Genomic DNA, 26,493 nt, shown 5'->3' with positions numbered 1-26,493 from the left:
TTTTCTTTCCTTTAGGCGCGAATTTAAGCAAACACCTATATCGGGCCATATTTCTTGCAGTTTTGGTAACGGTCGAAATGATCGAGTCGCTAGTCAAAAAACCGCAGTCTCGTCCATATGGCGCAATTATACGGTTTGGCTTAATTCGGCTTTGAGATTTTAAACGGGGTATACACTCGTTCAAGGCACGTATTCAACGGCATTGGTTTATTTTCTTTAACTACCCTCGGGATTGACATATATCATAGATTCGGAATGATTTTGGTCGTTTTAGTTCATTTTTCTTTTCTTTTATTATCTTAGTCACCTTTGCGGACACATCCATTTCTCTTAAGAACGACACGAGGCATAATGTAAAAGCTCGTCTTTTATTCGGAAGGGACGGGCTACTTGTGCGAAACTTTTCACGTTATGACAGGGTCGTTCAAGATAGAAATGTTCTTTGTTTTCGTTTTGTCATGATCTCGTTTTATCCCAATTTATTTAAAGAATGTGAATAACGGCTACTGTTAATATAGTCTTTTGTATCGAAATGTAACTATCCTTAACACCGAACCGATTCATACTAATACGTGCTTACGTCATAACGCATTTCCTGAACAAGTGCCTTCGTCGGGACATCGAAATGGACAAGGCGGGTCGCACATGTTCATTCATATGAGATGACTAAGTCGTCTTTAATTCAAATCGTTTCGATGTTTTAGGGTAATTAGTACGTCGATTCACGAGTATATATTAACGCATCGTTTTATTTTCTTTACATACTTTAGGATTTAGACACGTATCATGGCAATTTGAAAACACGAACCCATTCATTTATCACATCAAAAATAGTAACGGGTAATCCTATGGAAACTTCTAAGGCTACTATATGCTGACACGGCTGAGCGCGGGACCTCACAGGACCGCACAAATTCGCCCCTAACGAATGGATGGGGACCCTTTGGCGCCTTACTATAAGGGGGAACTTACACTAGCCTCTTTCGAGCGACGAATGGACTCTCGCTAGAGGTTTCACGGAAATTACCCAAAAGGTTTGCAATAATGCACATGAATGCATACGAAAAGAAGTAATACGATCCGTCCCCGTTAAGGGCTTAATACACGCCTTCCGGAATCAAATTTCTCGCTTCCCCAGCAGAGTCGCCACTTGTTAGACGAGGTGTCGCGGCCTAATCTCCCGGGCGGACCGGGGGGTGGACAACCTCATGGCGACGTAAGCGGTGATTGGCGCCGAAAGCAACCAATCGCGGAATCAAGCTGCTCGGCAGGACCAGAGCTTGGAGATATGGAAGAGTCGCCACCCACGAATGGGAAAATGAACACCGATCCCTTGCGGGAGACCGGTGTGGGTTCGGAAAACTTAGGTACGAGCCGAGAAGGCTAGCTCCTTTCCGGAGAAAGGCTACTAGGCACCCCGACATCGTCCGGTTATGAACCACCGGCCTCCTACTCAGCATGTTAGGCGATAACAGACTAATCGTATACTTCTTTAAGTTTAAAATTCATTTGAAACCTTTTCTTTCTCTTTTTAGAAACCGTTTTGAGCATATATTATTGAAAAGCCACTTTAGTAAAGAATCACCCATTTACATTATACATACACAAAGAAGGGGGAAGAAAAAAGTGATTTATTTACAACTTTATTTAAATGTTATGTTGCGTGTTTATTCTACACTAACTTATTTCCCCAAGACGAGTTTATTTACATGGTTCGCACCTTAATCGCCGTTGGAACGATTTGGTTGCGTTTTAAAACCCCAGTTGGTGAAGTTTACTCGAATCGCCGTTGGAACGACTCGAGTGTTTGAAAACGTTGAGATAAAAACATTTAATAAGAAAACATGGTTAGACATACAAGTCAGTTTTATTTTGTATAGATCCTTTTGAGAAAATGATTCAAAACTCTATTATTCACAAAGAAAACGATTTTAATTACCATGTTCGCTTAATCCGCCATTGGAACAGATTAAGGTTTTAAAACGTGGTGTTTTGAAAACGATTTGAAATATTAAGAAAACTCTATTTATTTACATTAAAAAATTCATTAGTTTAAATAATTGAATTGAAAACTCTTTTGTGACTTATTTTCCCTTTTTCTTTTATGAATCTTTACTAAACAATAAACCATTAAATCACTAGTCACTCCCAAATAAAGCCCATTTGAAACATGGACCCATAAATGGTCAAAAAGAATAAAGAAAATAACATAAGCATATATACATTCAAATCAAAAAGGGAATATGAAAATAAAAGTTAATGAAAAGAAATTATATAATACATATATGAAAATACTAAATATAATACATTTATACTTTAAAGATGTGAAAATAGTAAATAAAACTCATAAATAAGAAAATAACATTTATCCTCAAAATAATTTCATTTAATAATCAATAACATAGCCCAAATATCCCAAAACTATATATATACATAACTAATATAGTTTTAAATATTAAAAGTAACATATATCCATCTACTAATATCTACTAATTATTTCCCAAAATGCCCAAGTAAATAATATTTAAAATATAACCCAAATGAATAAAAGGGAAGACATATATATACATATACTTATATGTAAAAAATAGAATAAAAAATGATATACAAATATTCTAAATAATTATATATGCTAAATGTCTAAAATAGTTTGAAAATATATATTACATAACTATACATATATACATAAAGGATTGAAAGCTTAAAAGTTAAGAAAAATGGACTAAAATGGCATTTTTTACATTCTGGCAGATTTACCGACGGAAGATCCGTCGGTAACCAGCAATTAGCGACAGAAATGGCAAATTACAGCAGCACTCCAATTATTTCCAGATTTGTTCAAAAGCTTTAAATTAAATCTAATTCAATCGTTTTGGATTTCCGAACTACCAAGAATGGATCATAGTCAATAACGGAAACTCCTAAAACAACGTTTTTATTTTAAAACATTATTTGGAAACTCCTTTTAAATTAAAAACTTATAATCATAACGTTTTCAATACCCGAACTACCTTTTTATCGGATCATGGTTCGTATTGGGATATCAAAACGAGGATTTTTATTTTAAAACAAAACCAAATTTTATTCAACACGAGACGAAAATTAAAGGAATACGCTAATTAAATAAAACGTGATAAAATAAATAAATAACTAGATAAATAAAGACTATAACATAAAAAATAAATAGAAGAAGAAAATAAATTAAATAAAATACAAGAGTCTAGTCCTCGGATAATACCTTAAATTCGGTATCTGACAGTCGAAGCCGATTGATTCCACGAGTCGTGATTTTCCATTTTTTTGTATTTTTTAGTAAAAATTTAACTTTTAGGAAATTCGGAATTTGTTGGGCGATCGCCCAACGGTGTTGGACGAGCGCCCAACGTTCGTTGGGCGCTTGCCCAACGTTCGTTGGGCGTCCGTCCGATGACCCCCGAGGCGTGCCTCGCACTGTCGGGCGCGCACGCCCCGCGACCGCCGAGCGCGCGTTCCGCGCCGTCGGGCACCCACACGTTGCGGCCGCCGAATGCGCACTCCGCGCTGCCGGGCGCGCACGCTCAGTGGCCAACGAGAGCGCGCACCGCGCTACCGGATCCGTGCATTGCTCAGACGTTGAGAGCGTGCCACTCGTGGTTGGACGCGTGCGTCCGACGGACGCCGAGCGCACGTCCCGTGCCGCTGAGCGGGCGTCCGACCATTGTCGACCGCGCGTCGGATGCCGCTAAGCACCCGCGCCATGCCGCTAAGCATACGCGAGCCACCTTACCGGCAACAGCGACCCGTCGTAATTTTTCCTTCCTTATTATACACTTATTATTCTTTATATTTTTTGTTTTTCAAAGCTTCCGGAATCAATCGCTTCAACCGTCTTGTTTTCAGGTTTTCGTCACAGGTCCTCCGACTCGGTGTCTACATTCGTCCTGACGATGACCGTGTGTGCTTGAAAATATGGTCTCAGGCGTTCTGAAGCTTGTGTGATGGCGAATAGAGCTTTTTCCACCTCGGAGTACCTGATTTCAGCTCCCTTTAGCACTCTGCTCAGGAAATATATCGGAAAAAGCTCCGTCCCTTCCTCTTGGGTTAAGACGATGGCTACTGTTTCATCCGTGATAGTGAAATACAAGTGAATATCCCGCTCTGGCTTTGGCGCTGAGAGTAGGGGGGAGTTGCGAGGAAAGTTTTTATGGCGCTGAACGCGGCTTGGCAGTCAGTCGACCACTTAAAGGGGTGCTCCTTCTTGATTGCTTTATAGAACGGGAGACATCGCTGAGCCGAGCAGGAGATGAAACGTCCCAGTGCGATGATTCTTTCATTGAGCCTTTGCACGCCTTGTAGGTCGCGTGGTGGCTCCATTGCTAAAATGGCCTCTATTTTCGCGGGGTTAGGTTCGATGCCTTTTTCTGATACCACGCAACCCAGAAACTTCCCGCTGCGAATTCCAAAAAAACACTTCTCTGGGTTCAGTTTGAGGTTATAGGCTCTGAAGATTTTGAATACTTCCGCTAAATCTCGCGAATGGTCATCCTCTTTGGAGCTTAGGACCACCATGTCGTCGATGTAAACCTGAACGGTCTTACCGATGAGGTGGGCGAACATCCTATCTAACAAACGCTGGTATGTGGCCCCTGCATTTTTTAAACCGAAGGGTATGACATTATAGCAACATGTTCCCTCGTGCGTAATGAAGGAGGTCTTTTTAGCGTCGGTAGGGTCCAGAGGGATCTGCTGGAAACCTGCGATGGCATCAAACTGCGATAAGATCTTTCGACCAGCCATCTGATCTAGGAGTTGATCTATGTTAGGCAGCGGATAAGAATCCTTGGGGCAGGCTTTATTGACATTCGTGAAATCTACACACATACGGTACTTTCCCCTGGCTTTCTTTACAAGTACGACGTTAGAAAGCCAGTCCGGATAGTTGACCTCGCGGATAAGTTTTACAGCTAGAAGTTTGTCAATTTCTTCCTTTACTGCCGCCTGCTTGTCTTTCACCTGCACTCTCATCTTCTGCTTGATAGGTTCGACGGAGGGGTCGATATTCAGCTTGTGCATCGCTCTCTCAGGTGCGACCCCCGTGATGTCCTCGGTGCGCCAGGCGAACACATCTGAATGCTCTTTTAGGACGGCCTTGATTTCCTCGGCTAGCGAGGAAGCGAGCTTCATTCCCATTTTCACCATCATGCCATCCCCGAGGATACAGTCGCCGATTGGCTCAATGGGTACGGGATTGTAACCCCTCATGTCCATCAGCCCATCCTCTAAGTAGAGCGCTGTTCGAGGTTGAGTCGCCTCCCACTGCAGCGTTTTTGCCACCATACGGTCACCCTGGACGGTGATCCTTCCACGGGGGGAGGGTATTGTCAAGCATAACTCGGAGATATCCACCGTGGCTCTCAGGGCGGCTAGGAGAGGCCTCCCGATAATGGCATTGTAAGCTAGGGGGATGTCGACCACTACCCATTCTGCGGCCTGCTCGACCTCTTCCATTTCTTCGACCAAGCTAGTCGGTAGTGTTATAACTCCTCTTACTGGTACCTCGATCTCTGAAAGGCCGACCAGGGGGAAAGTCCCCGCCCGGAGGGCAGTACGAGTATTTTTCATAGCACGGAGTGCCGCCCATGTGAGCAGGTTTACCGAACTCCCGGTGTCGACAAGCACTCGATGAGTTTTAAAACCTGCGATGCTCATGGTGACCACAAGGGCCTCCGAGTGACTAGTTCGGAGTGGGGGCTGTACTGTCAATGTTTGTCCGATCACCTTTCTCTTTCGGGAGCAATCGGGCTGTGCGGAAAATGCCGGCGCTCCCTCTCTGATTATGTGTATCTCTCCATGGTACCTTGGCTTCTTCGATTCCTCTGCTCGCCCCGTCTCCCGTTGCTTCAGGCTTTGCTCTCTTTGCCTACTCGCCCTGGGCGGCGCCCCCTGTTCCGTGATTCGCTCGACCTCTTTCTGCAGCTGAAGACAGTTGTCCGTAGAATGTCCGGAGGATCTGTGATACTTGCAGTACTCCTTTTCTGCTCGGGTTTTGCCCTTATCACCGACCGGAACTTGCTGTGTAAACCGACGAGGCTGATGCTGAGTGGCGTAATGGACCTCCTTACCCCTGGATCGGCCCCCCTTTCGCTCTGGGTTGGTGCGCTCGGCCCGGGCCGGATAGGGCATCGGAGCCTCCCTGCGGACTCGGATATCCTCATGTGACTTCGGGATCACTCTGTTTCTTTCTTGCTTCTGCATGTCACCCTTGGCCTTATCCTTCTCTGTTTCCTCATATCCGGCTGGTCGGTCACAGTCATCGTATCGGACAAAGGTTTGTGCCATGGTCATCAGTTCTTCGAAGGATCTAGGCATCTTCCGGAAACACTTCTGCTTGAGAGGCTCGCAGGTGGTCCCTTTTGCTAAGGCGTCGTGGGCCACCTCCAGGTTGAGGCCCTTGACTTGCGAAGCCATGTGATGAAACCTTGATAGGAAATTGCACAGAGGCTCGGTCGTTCGCTGCTTAAGGCCGTTGAGGTCCGAACTGATTTTCCTAACCTTCGCCGCTGCGGCAAAATGAGAGAGAAAAAGGTCTTTTAAGAGATCAAACGAATCGATAGATTCCGGGACAAGACCCCGATACCATTCCTGCGCGCTGGAGGAGAGAGTGGTGGGGAAGACCTTGCACATGATGTCATCGTCCTTTGAGTATAAATTTATGGTACTCATGAATGACGCCACATGATCATTAGGGTCCTCGGTCCCTGAGTATTGGGCCAGTCGAGGAGCTTTCCAGTCGCGCGGGAACCTCTTTTCGATAATCCTCTGCACCAATGGTGTTTTGCTGGATGTAATATTGCCTCCCATTACGCCCCCGAGTGCCCTTTTGTCGAGAAAACGCTGAATTTTTAGCTCCAATAACTCTTCGCTATTTGTGGTCGTGGCTCCCGCTCCTCGCTCCTCGCCTTCTCTGGCGACTCCGGCTCCAGCTCCTCTTCCCGCGATGATCGCTGCTTCTGGGGCCCGCTCTGGGACCGCTCCTTCCCTCTGTAACTCTGCTGCTTCCTTGAGGTATTGCCAAATTTTGGCATTTTCCTCCTGCAAACTTCTCTGTTGGTCGATGATCTTCATTTGAGCCGCCGTGTGTACGGCCTGCGTCGTCTGAAAGCCTTGTATTGCGCTGAGGAGTTGAGTGGCGTTAAAGGCCTCCTCCTCCTCCGGGCCTACCTCCTCCATCAAAGGCCCAAGGTTTCTGGGGGATATCGGAAGGCTCTGGACCACGCCTCCGGCGTGCGTCATGGAGCTGGTCGCTCCAACTTCGCGAAGCACCATTGGTGCCGAGTCATTAGGGGTTTCCATCTTGTTTGAAGATCCAGAGTCACTTGTTGTCCACGTTCACCGCACCAAATAATTAGGTATGCGAACACCGTGATCCTGATCTCCGGAGAGATGCTTTATCTGGCCGATGGCTCGTCCCTGCGCCGGGAATGGTCCCTGCGGACACTCCGACGAGCAAGACAGTTAGAGGTTCAAGAGAATATATTTAATGTAAGGTGCAAGTGATTCAAGAGATTACCCCCCTTTCCTTCAATGTGAGTTGTGTATTTATAGAGGGTGTTTGGGCCCTGGGCCCCTCTGCCCGATTGTGCCTTCTTGGGCCCTTTATTCATATCCCGAATCATTATCTATCGTGACCAATGAATATAATGGTGGAATATTATCTATCATGCTTTATATAGAAGTTTATTTGTGACTTTTGGATTTCCTTTGCTTTGTGTTTTTTCATCTTCCTGTAACTCTTTCTTTCTTTTATTATTTTAATTAATAAGCTAGTAATTATTTAATATATTATAAATATAAATTTGTTATTTTTAATTAATTAAATATTTTTAATCTGATTTTTTACTACGTTGACAACTCATCAAAAAGACCTCTAAAACACTTCTTCTCATTTCTCTCTGCTTCCGTAATTATATATAGTATAGATTAGCATTGAAACGAGAATGACGGACCATTGAATAAACCACACCGTTTGCTAATCTAGGGACAAAAGCCACAAAAAAAATATGGATAAATAAATAACAAATCTCGAATTTCTTCTATAACAACCCCGAATTTAGTAATATCATGGATCTTTATTGAAATACGATCCACCATCCCCTTGACATCTGTTTCGAATTGAACGTATGAAAGTAAAATGAAACTATTCAAAGTATCGCGTCACAGAGAACCAACACCTTAGCTAGCGAAACTTGAATACTACTTGCCAAAAGAGTTGCAACATGCAATAAAATTGCCCATACAACTCCGAAGAATTGTTCCCATATCGAATTTATTCTCTGATTGAAATACGACCACATCAACGTTACACTCAACATAACCAGCAACTAGCTTCAAATGGATCTTCGTCTGTCTCAGTTCATAACAAACCTTCCGAACTCGACTAACCCTCTCTTTTGCGCCTCTTCCCGTTCTGACAGAAACCGAACTGCACTTGTAACAGCAATCATGGGAAACGAATGGAACACTTTTATTAGTTTTCTTAATTATTTATGGAAAGGTATTATATGATTTTCTCTAATTATTCAAAGATCAGGAAAATTAAAAAATGGGCCAAATATAACGCACACAGGCCCATTAAGCCCAATTCCGGCCCAAATTTAACGCTGTCACTGGCATGACTAAATGGCGCGAAATGCAATGTCTGCTGACTGTTGCTTCTCCTTTCCATTGCTCTGGCGCGAAAATTGTTACTCCCAATTACTACCTTGCTCGATTTTAGGGTTTTCAATTTTGAGGTATAATGGCCGCTTCTTTACCTCCGGCGAAACGAAGACGGAAGTGTCATGACGGAGATACGATCGACACGCCATCAACTCCGGCGCCGGTGGTCGTATTTGCTCACGGCGCCGGTGCTCCTTCATCTTCCGATTGGATGATCAGGTACCGACAAAAAAGGGGAAAAAAGTATAGTTTGTTTAAATAAATATTGATTAATTATGATGAATATTGTTTAAATGATGCAGATGGAAGGATATGTTGAAGGATGCTTTACAAGCTATTGAAGTGGTGACATTTGATTATCCCTGTGAGTCAATTTCATTAGTTTTAACTCTTCCTTTTGAGATATTTAGTCAAACATGCGAGGCCTAAGCCGAGCAGAGATTAAGCGAATATAAACTTTCTGGTTTTAGCTAAAGGTGTTAATTATTGGTTCCTGTGATCCTAACCCAATCTAAAAACTTTTATGTCATAGTCCTGGTAACCCAATCGGATTACTGTCAATTTCACATCCCTTTTTCAGATCATATGTAATTTTACTATATGCATATTAACAGTTACTTTTAAAAATATAGTAGTATATGTTACGGTTTTTAAATATTTTATGTCATTTTTGGATTAATAGGTTAAACTAACCATTTAAAAGCCCGCTAATATCATGTTAGGAGGTCATGTAATGGCATATAACAATATAAGAGGATTGAATCGTGTTTGCAAGTAATAATTGTAATTTTATTACCCTTATTAATAGGCTACTTGTAAAAACATGAGAGACTGTAACAATAAATTTAAATATCCGTATCATTTCGTGTCATTTTCGGGTTAGCGTGTCAATCCTAATCCAATCAAAAAATTTGCGTGTCAACCAAAAAATGATACGTTACCAATTAAGCTAAACCCAACACTAAAATTACATGATTTTGTTTTGTATAATAGGGTTGTGTTTACTTTTGCTACTTGTACTTTTAGCCATTTGTAAAGACATTTAGTAATTAAAAGCTTGTAAATACATATTTGAGGTTTTCTATGTTTAAAAAGATACATTTTTTCAGTAAAACTGTCTAAATTTACTTAAAGTGGAAAACATTTAGAATAAAACTCTAGAGAGTTTCCGTTGCATTTGTATTTCTCCGTAAATAATTTATTAGTTCTTCTATTTTTACCTAACACACTGTTTAGTCCTTAGTTTTTGCTCTATTCAATAGTTTAGTTCCTTATAGAAAGAATATACTGCTTATTAAATATTTGAGGGAGGAACTAAAGTGTTGAATAGGGTAAAAGTTAAGGTATAAACAATGTATTATTAAAATATGAGGACTAAATAGTGTGTTATGTAAAAATATAAGTACTAATAAATTATTTACCCCAAAAAATATTTCAAAATAGAAAAAAATGACTAAAATTCTGTTTGTTCACTAACAGTTCTTGTGAAAATGTCTGTCTTTGATAATGGATGAAATCTCAAACCAGTGTTTGTAAACTTTTAAACAACGGATACATATTTTCAAATGCGTGAAGTCACAAAGTTTGTTTTTGTAGTTATCCTAGAGATTATTTATGCTGAATTTGATTGCTTGGCAGATTTTTCTGGTGGAAAAAAGAGGGCTCCTCCAAAAGCTGATAAATTGGTGGAGTTTCACAAAGATATTGTGAAAAATACTGTTTCAAAGTACCCTGGGCATCCTTTGATTTTGGCTGGAAAATCCATGGGCTCTAGGTATCATACATTTAGGGGAAGTTTTTCTTGATAGTCATCAGAATGTGGAAATGATCTTTTGTGTTAACCCGAGATAGTTTAATTCAGAAACACTTATGTTGATCTGGTAATTAGTATTTTATTGTTATACGGCGAGTTAAAGTCAGTGGCGAACCTAGAAATCACTTGCTGAGGGAAAACGACACGTGTTGTTTTATTCTCACAAGGACCCTATAGGGGGAACCTTTTTGTCAGAAAAACGACATGTGTTGTTCCCCTATGGGATTATCCAAGCAATTGGTGCTTGCTGTGAAAACCCCTAGTCTAGGAGTGCAATTTACACTCCTAGATCAGATTGTTCGACACCAGTGGCGAATATTGGACTGCTTCATTGGGGGGCCAATTTTACTCTACACTTTTTTGGGTCAATTTTTTTAATCTCGTTTTACATTTTTTTTTTTTAGCCAAAGTTTTTTTAGTGTACAAATTTGTGTGCCATCTTGCACTCTGAACCCTCAATTTGCCGGAGACAGGGGTAGTAACCACCACTGGTAGGGGTAAGTCCAGAGGCTGGGGAGCCGCCCCCTGGACCCCCTGTTCGACACAGAGGGCCATCTGAAACCACCTCTCTCAGAGTAGTTTCCGGTCACCGGGGTAAACTATTTGGTTTGTATATGAGATTAGCTAATGACTATTTGGTTCATATATGAGATTAGCTCTTTCTTTAGAGATATGATATTTTTGATAATATGTTCTCTCACTGCTATTTTCATTGATTGTTCTTGGGAAGGGATAAAATAACATGAACAAAATACAATTAAGAAATACTTTTTCTCTTATTTATTTTGATTTTGTGTTTTTCCTAGAGTGAGCTGCATGGTTGCTGCTGAGGATGAAATTGAACCATCAGCAATAATTTGCTTGGGCTACCCTCTTAAGGTTTGCTGCCCTTCATGTATACATTGGGTTCCCGAACTTGATCCAAAGACCTGATTGATCCTCCGAATTTTGAAGATGCCTCATTAGCAACTTATTTAAATTGGCCTATTGAGTCCTCTGAACTTGCATAAAGTGACCTATTGGCATCCCGTTGTTTAAAATGACTTATTGTTCTCTAAGCTTAGTTAAAGTGATTCACGCTTCAATTTCACCAAATCTCTTCTTATGCTGCCACGTAGCAATAGGGGATTAGTCATGTTACATTGAATAAGTTCAAGGAGCTAATGAGACATCCTTAAAATTCAAAGAGCTAAACAATTTCTTTGACTAAGTTCAGAGGGACCTTAATATATTCAGCCATTTTTATATGAAAAGTCAAACCATTCATGTGTTCATGCTTTATGGTATATATTTTTTTTTTGTAGAAATTTGAGGTAAACTAATTTGCTTAATGTATCAGGGCACTAATGGAGCTGTGAGGGATGAAACTCTGCTGAAACTTGAAGTTCCAGTATTGTTCGTACAGGTAGGAAACATTATTTCTGAAAAAAAAGACAGTTAGGAAACCTTGAAACGAAAACGGAATTGAAACGCGGAAACACTAACAAAGAAGAGTTTCCACGCAACATAGACATACACAACCCCTCCAAATTGGCTTTAAAAGTCGACTGTTCTCTGAACTTTGAAAATGACCGATTAACTCTTTAAACTTGATTAAAGTGATTTATTGGCTCCAACTTGCTTAAAGTGGCCTATTGACTTCTTAAACTTGCTTAAAGTAATGTATTAAAGCGTTTGGAACCTTCTTAAACTGATATGGGCTTTCAAATCTCCCTTTGCTCTACCACCTAAGCTTTAGGTGGTTAATCGTGTCACTTTAAACAACTTCAGACGATTATACGGTTTTGTGTTTGATACTGTTTTCTCTATATGCATATTTGTGTCTCTGTGAAGGGAAGCAAAGATGGACTATGCCCACTTGAAAAGCTGCAAGATGTTTGCAAGAAGATGAAAACACAGAATGAAATACATGTGATTGATGGAGGTGACCATTCTTTCAAGATTGGGAAGAAGCATCTTCAAACTAATGGATCAACCCAAGAAAAAGCTGAAGAAATTGCAGTTCAGGCTATTGCATCATTTGTTTCCCAGTATCTTGGAAGAAAATGATACAATTTCTGCCTGCAATGGTTTTTGTTTACCTCCTTTCCTAATTACTGGTATGTCTCTGCATCATATCAAGATAGTTCTGTATGGTTTTGTTTACAGAGATTAGGTACAAATTTTTAGACCTGTAGTTATTGGAGGAGAACAAATTTAGACTCCATGTGTAAAATTGTACAATGTTAGCACTAATGTGTCGTAAATTGAGCAATTTCAGACTTCATTGACAACAGATCCAACAGAAGTCCATTTCTCGTTAATTTAGTTCCATGTCTGCTTTTGCTCTATGATTCCTTTAACTTCGGTTAAAGGTGAACGCTAAGGGAACTTAGGTGATGCAGACATGGAACCAAGTTAATAAGAAATAGGTTTCTGTTAGATGTGCCTCAAATGGAGTCTGAAATTGCTTTATCTATAAACGTTATTGCTAACATTACACAGTTTTATACGTCAAGTCTTAATCGGTTCTCCAAATAACTATAAGACCAATCCTTTTGTAACATCCTTGTCTATAGCTTAGTTTTCATAGTTTTTGACCCTTGAGCAAATCTGCCTTTTCTTGTAAATGATTTTAAGTTTGAACTTGGAAAGGAAGAACCACTTATCGGATGAAAGGTTGTGCAGTGGATAACCTCACTTTCTAGTAGATCGAGTTGCAATCTGAAAACTCGAATTAAAGGTCAAAATGGTCACTGAAGTTGGCAAGCAGGGCCAGTTTAGGCCAAATCGAAGTTTAGGTATCAATTCAGTTCCGAAGTTGGCAAAACTTGACAAAATTTTAGGTATTAAAACTGATTGCTTTTGGGCTAATTTCTCAATTTTTGCCAACTTCAAGGCTGGGTTGATACCTGAATTTTGATTTAGGGTAAACCGATCCTGCAGACCAACTTCAGGAGCCATTTTGACTCTTAATTCCTGAAAACTCGGGTCGCTTGCTAACGTGGGACAAATTAAAAAAGAAGTAAATAATTAAATAAACACTCTTGTAAGGCAATTATATTCATATAGAACTAATTTGGTAAGTTTATTTCATAAAATACACACAAGTCAGATAGAAGTCATACATGGACTTATCAAGCTGCTATACATACAATATTTTAGAACTCTTATTTAGGTATTTATGCTCAATGCTTTTTGGGTACTTTTTTTCTTCTCATCCAATTCATTATTCATACATTATGTTGGCAGCCCCTCTCTTGACTGATTTCTTAATTCTGCAAACTCTGAGCAGAAAAAAAAGAAAGAAAGAACATATTAATCATATAATAGAATAACAGTTATAACTTATATTACATGGAAACAGTAACGGATACTGACACCGAGAAAGCATATTGGCTCTCTGAACTTACAAAGTGTCTCATTAGCCTTCTGAATTTGCTTAAAGTTACACGATTAACTCTTTATGACCACATGACTGAACACGAGTGGATTTTGGAAAATTGAAAAATATACCACTTTATATGCAAGTTCGGGGGTGAATATATCACTCTAATCAATTTCAAGAGGCCAATAGGAACATCAGAAGCTCCTTAAACTTGGCCCAAAAAAACATACTGGCTCTCTAGACCTTCATTAGCTCTCTGAATTTGCTTAAAGTGGTATGATTAACTTCTTATATCCACACGACAGAACAAGGGTGAACTTTCACAAATTGAAAAGTATACTACTTTAAATGCAAGTTCAGGGGAGCAAATATATCACTCTAAGCAACTTCAGTAGGTCAATAGGTCATTTTAAACAAATTTAGGCAGCCAGTATGTTAGTTTAAGCAAGTTCAGAAGGCTAAGAGACACTCATTAAGTTCAGGAAACCTTTTGAAAACACATTAAACAAGCAATTTTTCTTATATTACGGAACATGATCCGAAACTTGAGTTTCGATTTCCAAAATCTTTCCTGAAATGTAAAGCGTTTTAAAATCAAAGTTTCCGTGCAGCATAGAATAACAGTCATATAATCAACCCAAGAGAAAATACCTACCTTTTAATCACTGTCACTGCTGCTGCTGCTGCTATCCTTCTTCTTCTTACTCCCACCCTTCTCTTTCTTCTTACATTCAAACTTCTTCTCCTTCTTATCTTTCTTCTCCTTCTTCTCTTTCTTATCCTTCATTTTGATTCCATCTTTAGCACCGAAGCACACTGCGCCCTTCGATTCATGGCGTTTTTCAGTCTTCCCCTGCTGAGCATGATGAGTCTGCTGCCCCCCATTGTCTTTGCTGTGAAATAACTGACCCAATATGCCTTGGCCATGGCTCGATTCATGGTGCTTTTCAGTCTTAGCCTGCTGAGCATGATGAGTCTGTTGCTGCCCATTGTCTTTGCTGTGAAATAACTGACCCAACATGCCTTGGCCGCGGCCTGACTCGTGGTGCTTTTCGGTCGTAGCCTGCTGGGCATGATGAGTCTGCTGCTGCTGCCCATTGTCTTTGTTGTGACATAGCTGAGCCAACATATCTTGGCCGCGGCTTGATTCATGGTGCGTTTCGGTCTTAGCCTGCTGAGCATGGTGGTTCTGCTGCTCATATTCATGGATAGTGTGGGTTTGAACATGTTCTTCCTGATGTTGTTGTTGTTCTTGAAAGCATTGAAGGGAGGCCATGGTGATGGTGATATTTGGGGGAAAAGGGTTTGTAAAATGAGTTGTGTATGTTGTTCAAATCATTGAGGGAGATGCATGTTTATATAGGAAGAAAGGGGGTAAAATTAGGCGATTCGGTTCGGTAAACCGACTCGATTCGGTTGTCGTTTTAGGTGTATCTCAGTATTTTGATTTGGTAATGAACGAACCAAAATATTTGGTTTGGTTTTTTTTTTTTAATTTTTTCGGTTATGTGTCAGTGTGAATTTGCATCCTTTTCAAACGTCAGGGATAAAATTGCTTTTAATTGTGTATTTTTTTGCACCTTATCTCTATTTGTTTTTACATTACTGGAAATGTTGAATTGCAAATTGTTCTATTGTTTACACTAACAAAGATTTTGACTTATGTTGACGATTGTCGGTCAATTTTTTCAAATTATAATTTCATTAATTTTTCAGATCAATTTTAGACATCATTATAAAACACATATTTTGTTTCTTATTTTGTACTAGTTGATTAAAAAAAAAGTTTCATGTTTTTGTGATTTAATAATAGAATTTGAGATTAATATTTTTAAATTGGACGAAATATTTGGATTTCTTTTGTCTAACTTGTATAAAATGGAGTATAATTTTTTATTTTATTTTTATTAAATTTCACGTCTATGATCTGTTATTAAGTGATAAAATTGTGTTCATACAACCTATTCATGACTCAGAGATGATTTGTTGATTTATTTTTCAAATTGACCAAACTTATCAGTGCGGAGGGTAAATTTGCTCTGTAGGCCCCTGCTTGGTAAAGAGTTTCTTGAGATAGAATTAGAGGTTTTGACTAGTCAAACTTATAATAATGGTGTGAAGACATTCAAAAGAGCTTATTGGTTTTAAAAAGCTAATTTTGGAAAAGTCGATTTTAAAAGTTTTTTCAATTAACTTATTTCTCGATCTCTTTTAAAAGACATTTTTACCTCTAATTACTACTCTTTAATGCCAAATCAATTAGGGGCGTTTGATCAATTAGGGGCGTTTGGTTCACAAGAGGTAAGGGGAAATGAATCAAGAAATGAAACTAAAGGAAAGGAAAGGAAATGAAATGATATGAATAAGCATTAATTCCTGTTTGGATATGTTTAGGAAATGGAATGAGGTAAAGGGAATCCAATTCCCTACAGTGTCTGGGGTAATGGATTTAACCTAAAGTGGGGTAAACCCGTAATCTAAAATGGGTAAAGAGAATGAATTTTTTTTTAAACAAATAAGAACAAAGGGAATGAAACCCTCTCATTTCCATTTCCATTCCTAAAGATCTCGAACCAAACGCTCCTTTAAATTTTACCAGACAAATTTACAGCTAGTCAAATCAATTAACTAAAATGGTAATTAACTAACAACTAATGTAATTAATTAATTAATAACTATTTGCTAATATCAGTATTAATTCAAAATAATATCTGTATTAACTATATTTTAGAGGTTAAGTGTTACATCTTATTTCAAAATAATATCAGTATTAATGGGTTAGCATCTTTCGAATCTGCTTTTAGAATTGGTGATGGGGGCATTAATTAATGGTAGAGCAGAATCTTTAAGAGAGAAGAATCTTGAAATTAATGCATGAATTGCTTTCTTATCAAACAGAATAAATTCAATCTGCATATTTCTCAGTCTCTTTTCAAATTTTGATGCTTGCCTGCCCCAATAATGTTGATATGGGCATCCTATTTTCTACCGTCCAAAATTAAAATTTATACTATGAATATTACTTGCGGCTTCAAGTCGGCGTAAGAAATATTACAGAAGGACAAGATCACTTGCATCGGATCTTCGTTAACCTCTGGATCTGTTATCGAAATTGGTTTAAGCGATGCATCCTAATTCATTAGGAAATAGGAGAGTTGGGCATCCGGCGGCTTTTGGGAAGGGAGACGATGTCTCCGTAAGGTGGAACCCCTACGAACACTTTGGGTCCATGAGTTGGCCTATAGTGCGGGTTCTTTGTGATGTAGGTAGGTGTTGGCTGGCCGAGACCCGAGGAAATCTCGGCGCCACATGGGGCATTAGCGTGGCTTCGATCTGGTCCCGTGACAAAGGGGATTGGATCCGTATGGACCCCTCGTATGGTTATATGTAATATCATAATGAATAATAGAATAAGATGAAGACCCTGAATAATCGAATAAGATCCGGATGGAAGATCCGTAATAATAGGAAGAAATTTTTCGCATTTCAATCTGTTCCATAATATTTGTCTTTTAAAGGCGTTTGATTTTCTATTGGAGTAGCGATAAGGATAAAAGTTGAAATAGGGATAAGGATAAATGATTGTGATATGAATAAAAATATGAGGTAAATAACATTATGGTGTACAACCATTTCTCTCAACTTCAACTTGTCTCAATAAAATCACTCAATTTTAAGTTTTGTCTCAATCATGTCTCTCTTACGATTTCAGTGATTAAAAGCCACCAGAATGATAACATGAGTGACACGTCAATATTAGCCAACTCAGATCTTTGACCGAAACGACACGTGACACCCACGTATGCATCACCTGACAGCCACGTGTCTTTTATTTTTATGGAAAAAAATAGTTTTTTTCCATAAAAATAACTAAAACGTGGCTGTCAAGTGTCGTTTCAACTAAAGATTTGAGTTGACTCATGCTCACATGTAAGTTATGGCATTATTCCAATGTCTTTTAACCATTGAAATTGTTGGAGTGATCTAATTGAGATGAATTATAGTTGAGTTTTGGCTTAATACATCATTTTCCCCTGAACTTGTCCAAAAAGCTTGATTGCCCCCTGAACTTTCAAAGTGTCCCAATAGCCCCCTCAACTTGTATAAAATGTTCAATTAGCTCCATGAACTTGCATAAAATGTAATCAATTGATCATTCAATTGCAAAAAATGTAAGTTAAATGCGGAAGATGTATTGCACGAGTCTTAAAAAAGTAAAACAACCAAAATCAGAGTATACAGTTCTAATATTAGAGAAGAAAAGCTGTATAGTTGAGTAATCAATAACTTTCTTTTTAATTATGTAATAACATTCTAAGATGCATGGAATACATCTTCCGTATTTAACTTGCTTTTTTTGCGATCGAGTGATCAATTGATTATATTTTACACAAGTTCAGGGGACTAACTGAATATTTTATGCAAATTGAGTGGGATATCGGGACACTTTGAAAGTTCAGAGACCAATTAAGCTTTTTGAACAAGTTAAGCTTGAGTTTTTAAAACATGCATCAAAACTCCCTTATAACCCAAAGGCCTCAGTCCATTCCTCTTTCTTCCTGTAACGGCCCAGGTAAGCATTCTTAAGCCCACTTCTCTTCGTTTGATGTATTTAGCCCACTTCTTTAATTAATTAGGATTAAGAGAAATTACTAGGGTCCTGTTTGGCAAATAGCGTTTTGGGATAAAAAGAGCGGTTTTGACCAATTTTAGAGGTTTGACCACTGAAACCGCTGATTGGAGTGTTTGGTAGAGAGAGGTTTGGAAGAGAGGTTTGGAATGAAAACGCTAATTTAGAAAAAGCTCCTTTTAGGAGCTTTTTCAATTAGCGTTTTGCAATATTAAAATTAATGGACTTTTTTAACCCTAATAAATAGACTCCATCTTTTCCTGCGCTAAAATTAATGCCCTTATTCGTCTTTTTGCACAAACCGCTATTATCAATCAGCTAATTTTTACCAAACAGGTTACACAAACAGCTAGTCAAATCAGCTAATGTAATCAGCTAACAGCTAACAGCTAATTCCCAAACAGGGCCTAGATTAATTAGTGTTGAGTTATTTTTTCATTAAGTTTAATTTTTAATTTTCACCAGCTTAATTTATTTTTAATAACTTAATTCAAATTTTGCTGATGTTAATTAGTTTGTTTAATTGAGTTTTAATTAGTTTAATTTTGTTTTTAAAAAATAGTTTAATTTAATATTTGTATTAGGTTAATTTAACTAGTTAATTGCTTTAGGATAATTTATAAATTAAATTATTAGTCCCTATATTTTGGCAAAACACACTGTTTAGTCCCTATATTTTTAAAAATACATGATAAGGTCCCTAACTTTTTTCCCAGTGAACTGTTTAGTCATTCCGTCTGTTTATTAGTTTTTTTTACCGTTTATGACTTAAGAAATGACTAAATTACTCTTTACTATTTACCTTCAAACTTCAGAAAAGGAAATTCAATTTAGAAGAGAAGCTATTTGTATGGAGAACAAGAAAAAGAACAGACTCAATGCTTACGAATTTGAACGATTAAGAAGAAAATAAAAAAGAAGAACATTCAAAGTTAATTTCAGATGCATTAGAGTTTAAAGGAAAGGAAAATAAAGGAAAAGAAGAACGTAAATCCAAATTGACTAACAGAATCTTCATGAGAGTATAACGGCTGGGACTAAATAATTCATCAAGAAAAACGTTAGGGACTAAACAGTTCACCGAGAAAAACGTTAGGGACTTTACCGTGTGTTTTTGAAAATACAGGGACTAAATAGTGTGTTTTGTTAAAATATAGAGACTAATAAATTAATTACCCTAAAATAAAATATAGAGAGTAATTTTGGAAAAGAACAATCTGTCACCTCCCTACCCTCCAATTTGGAGTGTAAAGAAAATCAGCCAAATTTTACTTCACCTACTCTCACCTATTATTACATTCAATTACACCTCAAAACAAACAAGATTAGCTACCATCACTTACTTTAAAATACCTCCATCCAAACAAGCTGTAAGACACGTTGACATTATAAAACCCAATTCGAAAGCTCTCACTTCTCTCCTCTTTTCTTCCTTAGTCTTCTTCAAAGTTCATCTCTCTTTTTTTCTTCTTTTATTCTTTCTTTCATTTTTTCCTTACTTTTCTCCTAACTCCTTTTTAACCGGATCTATCTAGTCTTCCTTCTTCCTCCTCCCATCTATGTTTTAAATTTGCATTTTCTTAGTTTGTAACTTTAGTTGGTTTGAGATCTATTACTTTTTCGAAGTTCTTTTCGTCAGATCTACATCTGCTAGCCATACTTCTATCTTTTATCCTTTTTTCGGTTTTAGCACAAGCGGAAAAGATTTATCTTATCCGTAGATCTATAGATCTGCGTGGTTGCACAATAGAAACGGACTCAGATCCGAATGTCCGGAAGAGTTTGAAGGATGAAGAACGGATTGCATCAGTATTTCAACGAGATTCGACTTTCGAGAAGTATATGGTTTCTAGTTTCTTTGTATTATTTCTACCTTTAATGGTTTTTATTACTCTTTGTAGTCTTTTTTCTTCCTGTAATATCTTGTACTGGCACTAGCCTGTATGGGTATGAGGTTTTATTCCTCCTTTTTCATGTATCTGTATCTCTGAACTTTCTTATCTAATGAAATGATACCTACTATTTTATCAAAAAAAAAAAAAAAAAAAAAAAAAAAAAAAAAAAAAACCAATTCGAATGAATATTCAGCCTTGCTATAGAAATTGTTGCATTACCGTGTTGTCAGCTGCTGCCACCCTATATTTCTACTTGAATTTACATTTGATAAATCGATGTTGCGTATATATTAGTATGAATTAGTTTTTTTTTTCGTTTTTCTATTTTTTTTCCGTTTAATTCATGATTTATCTTGTATAAATATACTAATTTCTCTTAAAATCCTCAAAACCAACATGTACAATCTACAAATTAAATACGTATATGGTTATGTTATAACTGTAAACAAAATAAACACGTTATTCGAAAAATAATTTAATTTATTTTTACATTTTATAATATAAATCCATTACGTAAGACTAGGTTGTAACTGTATGCATAGTTATCGAGAATAAAAAGAATGAAGAATACGATTTTATTCTTGAATTTATTTAAGTAAAAGACCATGCCAATAAAATATATCGTCAATTAAATCCTAATTAGCGATATATAACTTGAAAAATACACGTGATAATTTTATTTTGCGTATAGTCCGCTCTACATGGCTATGTTATATCCATATGTATGGATATAAGTGAAATAAACTTAACTGGTCTTCATTAATTTAAACTCTTTATACAAGACTATATTATAACGATGTGCACGGTTATAAAATTGTAACATAAAAAAGAATATAAGTTATATTCAAAAAAAATAATTATATTCATCTTATTTTAGTACGTGAGGTTATGGTGTGACCATACAAACAGATACAAAAATATACTCAAACACTCCTAAATACCTCGATTGTGTAGCTTATATTATTCGAAACAGTACCAAACAACAAACACATAATGTTATAAATAGGACCGATTTATCAGGCGGACTAGAGTGAGACTACGTATCTTCCCTACATGTAACCGAAAAGTGAACCCTAATCTCTTCGTAAACCATCTTTATCCAAATTGCCCTAAAAGGATCACATGCAAAAATTGGAATCCAATCATACCATCAAGATATTAGTGGTGACGCGATGAGATTGTTCCACACTAGAGGGAGGGAACCTCGAGTGCGCCTCATGCCATTGGTGTGGGTGCGACAATATATGCAAATAAAATAGACGACATGTTTTTATTTGACGCTAACATACATAAATAATTGTCTCGTTCCCTAAAGATTTGATCTTTGTGAATAAGATTATGATATATACAACCCTTAGAGCTGTATATAAGCGTTTAATAGGTTAATATATTTATGTGTATTTTTTATATTTATATATATTATTGCATTGAACTTTTAAAAATACGATTGTTATTTCCAATATTTACATTAATAGAGTTTGTTGTATTTAAAACTTCAATGCAATAATAAATGTAAATAATACAATAATAAATATAAATATACTAACTTATTAAATGCTTATATACAATCCTAAGGATGGTATATATCATAACCCAAAGGGTTTAGAGTTTAGGGTTTAGGGTTTGACACAGACCCATCCATGAGGATTGGAAGGAGGAGCGCCTGCCTAGGGCGCAATAATGAGGGAGGGTCCAAATATAGTAGTAGGCTTTTAATTTTACTCAGATTAAAAAAAAAAAAAAGATACATGAGTATGGGTAAGTTACATATTAGTCATGATTAGACTAACTATTTACAACTATCCGATATTCTAAAAAGAATTTCTTAAAATGTCAAGTACATAAAAACTAAAATTGGTTTTAGTAATGTCAGCATTTGAATTTCTTGAGTTTGTCAAAACAACATATTGTTATCCAAATATTTCAATTGTTTTTTTAATCCTCTTAAATATGATAATGACAGTTACATTTGCTGAAAATAAGTTTTTTGAAGTTAAAATTATTGAAAAAGTTATTTGAGATCATTAATGTCACATAAAAATTTAAATGATCTAACCTTTTTATTTATTAAAAGAAGTATGTTAGAACATATTGATGTAGACAATATTATTAGTGATTTTGCATCTAAAAATGCTCACAGATATTATTGTGTATAAGAAACTGAGTAAGTAAAGTGATATAAAATGTTTTTTTTCCATATGAAATACTTTTTTATTAGATCGTTTGTTAAGTGTAATAGAAAAAAAATCATTTTGAAGAAATTTTTCTATGCACACTTAATTTTCATAATTTATTTTTTACTTGTACTTTATTTATTAGGATTCTCATTTGGTTATTTGCCCTTAGGCCCCTAAAATCTCAGGATCGGCCCTGGATTGACATATAATAAGATTCGAACTCGAGATCTAGTTTAAGCAATTTGAAACTCTTAACCACTCAAGCCAATCTTAATTGATTAGACATAAAAAAAAAAATTAAATTTACATTATTGTGGTTTGTGACATTAATTAAAATTTAAAAACAAAATCACTAAAAAAACCATTAAAATTTAACAAAATAACGATTCAAACTATTTTTATCCATATCCCAGTAAATTATGGTTAAATACCTATTTTACTCTCATATAATTCATTTTTAAATTTTTTTCCTTTACTACAACAACAACAACAAAGCCTTAGTCCCGAAATGATTCGGGGTCGGCTAACATGAACCATCATATAAAACCGTGAAAATCAAGTCGTGTCAGCGACACAGATTCGCTCCCTCCACTCCGTCCTATCCACTACCATATTTTCCTCAATTCCCAATAAACTCATATCACTCTCGATCACCCTCCTCCAAGTTTGCTTAGGTCTTCCCCTACCCCTCACCACTACATCCCTTTGCCACTCTTCGGTTCTCCTAACCGGCGCATCAAGCGCTCTACGTCTCACATGGCCAAACCACCTTAGTCGGTTTTCTCTCATTTTATTCTCAATAGATGTGACCCCTACTTTTGTCCTAATTATTTCATTACGCACCCGGTCCTTTCTCGTGTGACCACACATCCATCTCAACATACGCATCTCCGCCACCGACATCTTATGGATGTGGCAGTGTTTCACTGCCCAACACTCCGTACCATATAACAATGCTGGTCTAATTGCCGTCCGGTAGAATTTTCCCTTCAATCTATTAGGCATGCCGGGATCACAAAGGAAACCCGTAGCACTCTTCCACTTCGACCAACCAGCTTTAATCCTATGAGCAACATCTCCATCTACTTCTCCATCCGTTTGGATAATAGATCCTAAATACCGGAAGCAATTCGAGGCCTGAACAACTCTCCCATCTAGGGTGATTGTCCCTGCCTCCCTACTCCTACGGCCGCTAAACTTACACTCCAAATATTCTGTCTTACTTCGACTCAACTTAAAGCCTCTAGATTCTAGAGTTTGCCTCCATAGTTCCAACTTCATCTCCACTCCTTCTTTCGTCTCATCAACCAACACAATATCATCTGCAAACAGCATGCACCATGGTATACCATCTTGAAGTGAACTTGTTAATTCATCCATAACGGTGGCAAAAAGAAATGGGCTTAGTGCGGAACCTTGATGCACTCCAATCGTAATAGGAAACTCTTCAGTCTTCCCAACACTAGTACGTACACTCGTGCATACTCCCTCATACATGTCCTTTATGATGTCAATATATTTCCGCGAAATGCCTTTCCTTGTCAAGGCCCACCAAAGTACTTCCCTTGGTACCTTATCATATGCTTTCTCCAAGTCAATGAAAACCATATGCAAGTCTTTCTTCTTATTTCGATAGTGCTCCATTAATTGTCTCATTAGATGGATGGCTTCCATAGATGATCTTCCCGGCATAAAGCCAAACTGGTTTTCCGAGATCTTCACCGTCCTCCTTAGCCTTTGTTCAATCACTCGCTCCCAAAGTTTCATAGTGTGACTCATTAATTTGATTCCCCGATAGTTGGCACAATCTTGGACATCGCCTTTGTTCTTATACAAAGGGATTAAGGTACTTTTCCTCCATTCTAATGGCATCTTATTGTTTCTCCAAATTTTGTTGAAGAACGTCGTCAACCATTCGATTCCTCTTTCTCCCAAACATCTCCAAATCTCAATAGGGATGCCATCAGGTCCTACTGCTTTCTTCAACTTCATCTTACTTAATGTCATTTTGACTTCACCCTTTTGAATTCTCCGCAGGCATTCATGATTTATCATATCGTGATGGATACTTATATCTCCAACATCTTGTTGGCGATCTCCATTAAATAAGTCATCAAAATAGGACCTCCATCGTTCCTTGATATCCTTATCTCCAACTAGAACTTTCTGGTCCACATCTTTCACACATTTAACTTTTCCGAGATCTCGCGTCTTCCTATCTCTCATCCGAGCAATTCTATATATGTCTCTTTCCCCTTCTTTCGTATCCAATCTTGTATACAGATCCCGATTCACCTTTGCTCTAGCATCTCGTATGACCTTCTTTACTTCCCTTTTAGCCTCTTTGTATTTTTCGTAGTTCTCGTCACTCCTACATTTCCCCAATAGTTTATAGGATTCTCTCTTACTCTTTACTGCTTGTCGTACTTCTTCTGTCCACCAAGATGTGTCCTTACCCGGTGGCATGCTACCTTTAGATTCCCCTAGAACTTCCTTCGCTACTTCCCTTATACTATGCTCCATCTTATTCCATATCGAATTTATATCTGAATCCATATTGCAAGTCCAAATATCTTTTTTGGTCATCTCATCCACAAATTTTTGTTGATTCTCCCCTTGCAATTTCCACCACTTAATCTTAGTCTCTACTTGAGGTGTTTGTTTTCTTATACATTTCCTACTTCGAAAATCTAGCACCACTACTCTATGTTGGGTTGTCGTACTCTCACCAGGGATCACCTTACAATCAATATAACTCTTTCTTCAAGCACTCCTTACTAAGAAGAAGTCAATTTGGCTCGCATTACCGCCACTCCGATAAGTCACTAAGTGGGATGTTCTCTTCATAAACCATGTGTTCATGATACTCAAGTCATAGGCTGATGCGAATTCCAAAATATCATTTCCTGCTTCATTCTTATCTCCAAAGCCATACCCTCCATGAACACTCTCAAACCCATCTCGCCTAGAACCCACGTGTCCATTGAGATCACCCCCTAGTACCATTTTTTCATCCCTAGGAACCTGTTGCACCACTTCCTCTAAGTCATCCCAAAAAGCTTGTCTTATAGACACATCTAATCCTATTTGTGGCGCATATGCACTAATGACATTCACAACCTCATCCCCTATCACTAGCTTAACACTCATAATTCTATCGCTCTTCCTAGACACCGCTACTACCTCATCAATATACTCCCTATCAATAAGAATACCTACTCCATTTCTACCCTTATCCTTTCCTGAGTACCAAAGCTTATAACCCCAAGGAGCTATCTCTCTAGCCTTGGCTCCAACCCACTTGGTTTCTTGTAGGCATAATATATTTATTCTCCTCATCTTCATAACATCTACAATTTCAGCTAATCTTCCTGTCAAAGAACCTATGTTCCATGTCCCAAAGCGTAACCTACTACCCTTACCCCTACCCCTACCATTACCGTGGACTAGCTTATTTACCCGCAACCCTTGCATATTTGACACCACCCCCAGGTCCTGGGGTGGCGCGCCGCTTCGGGACGACGACCTAGCAACCCTTGCACATTTATCACTACACCCGGGTCTAGGAAGTGCAGCGCGTCGCTGAGTAGGGAACGCCCCAACGGTATTTATATTATGGTTCATGTCATAAGATGTGGCTAAGTTTTACGCTGGCCGCCACAAACCTAACGCAACCCTCCTCCTTTGTCCGGACTTGGGACCGGCTGTAAAGGCCACCAAGTGACCCTCACAGGCGGAGTTTTTTCCTTTACTATTTCTGTAAAATATGTATTTAGTTCTAATTTTATGGTGAAAAGGATAAAAGAAAATCGATAATATAATCAAATTTATCCATGCGATCATCTTATTAATTTTTAACGTTTTTATTTTTTGATTCGTAAGAGTATTTACCGCCGGCAGCAATGATTATTCCA

The 26,493-nt window shown here is 37.9% G+C and overlaps 1 protein-coding gene and 1 long non-coding RNA gene across 2 annotated transcripts; one reads left to right on the top strand and one right to left on the bottom strand.

Annotated features, from left to right (window-relative positions):
* The first annotated feature begins 8,686 nt into the window (after positions 1-8,686).
* Positions 8,687-14,886, top strand: LOC136211063 (uncharacterized). Its single transcript, XM_066002588.1, has 6 exons — positions 8,687-8,916; positions 9,000-9,061; positions 10,336-10,471; positions 11,317-11,389; positions 11,850-11,915; positions 12,344-14,886. The coding sequence occupies exons 1-6, from the start codon at positions 8,777-8,779 to the stop codon at positions 12,557-12,559; spliced, it is 693 nt and encodes a 230-aa protein (XP_065858660.1). The 5' UTR covers positions 8,687-8,776; the 3' UTR covers positions 12,560-14,886.
* LOC136211064 (uncharacterized) lies at positions 13,559-15,199 on the bottom strand. The gene is made up of 2 exons (XR_010678314.1): positions 14,533-15,199; positions 13,559-13,776 (listed from the first exon to the last, which is right to left on the bottom strand). It is a non-coding gene; the product is annotated as an uncharacterized lncRNA (long non-coding RNA).
* Between the last annotated feature and the right edge of the window lie 11,294 nt (positions 15,200-26,493).

The sequence above is a fragment of the Euphorbia lathyris genome, chromosome 1, assembly GCF_963576675.1.
Source record: "Euphorbia lathyris chromosome 1, ddEupLath1.1, whole genome shotgun sequence".
Classification (NCBI taxonomy): domain Eukaryota; kingdom Viridiplantae; phylum Streptophyta; class Magnoliopsida; order Malpighiales; family Euphorbiaceae; genus Euphorbia; species Euphorbia lathyris.
This window is presented reverse-complemented; position numbering and strand designations above follow the sequence as displayed.

Excerpts from the sequence above, each read along its gene's own strand:
- LOC136211063 (XM_066002588.1), top strand. The coding sequence starts at position 8,777 with ATGGCCGCTTCTTTACCTCCGGCGAAACGAAGACGGAAGTGTCATGAC. Across the intron at positions 9,062-10,335 it reads GGTGACATTTGATTATCCCT|ATTTTTCTGGTGGAAAAAAG; the intron begins GTGAGTCAATTT and ends ATTGCTTGGCAG. Across the intron at positions 11,390-11,849 it reads GCTTGGGCTACCCTCTTAAG|GGCACTAATGGAGCTGTGAG; the intron begins GTTTGCTGCCCT and ends TTAATGTATCAG.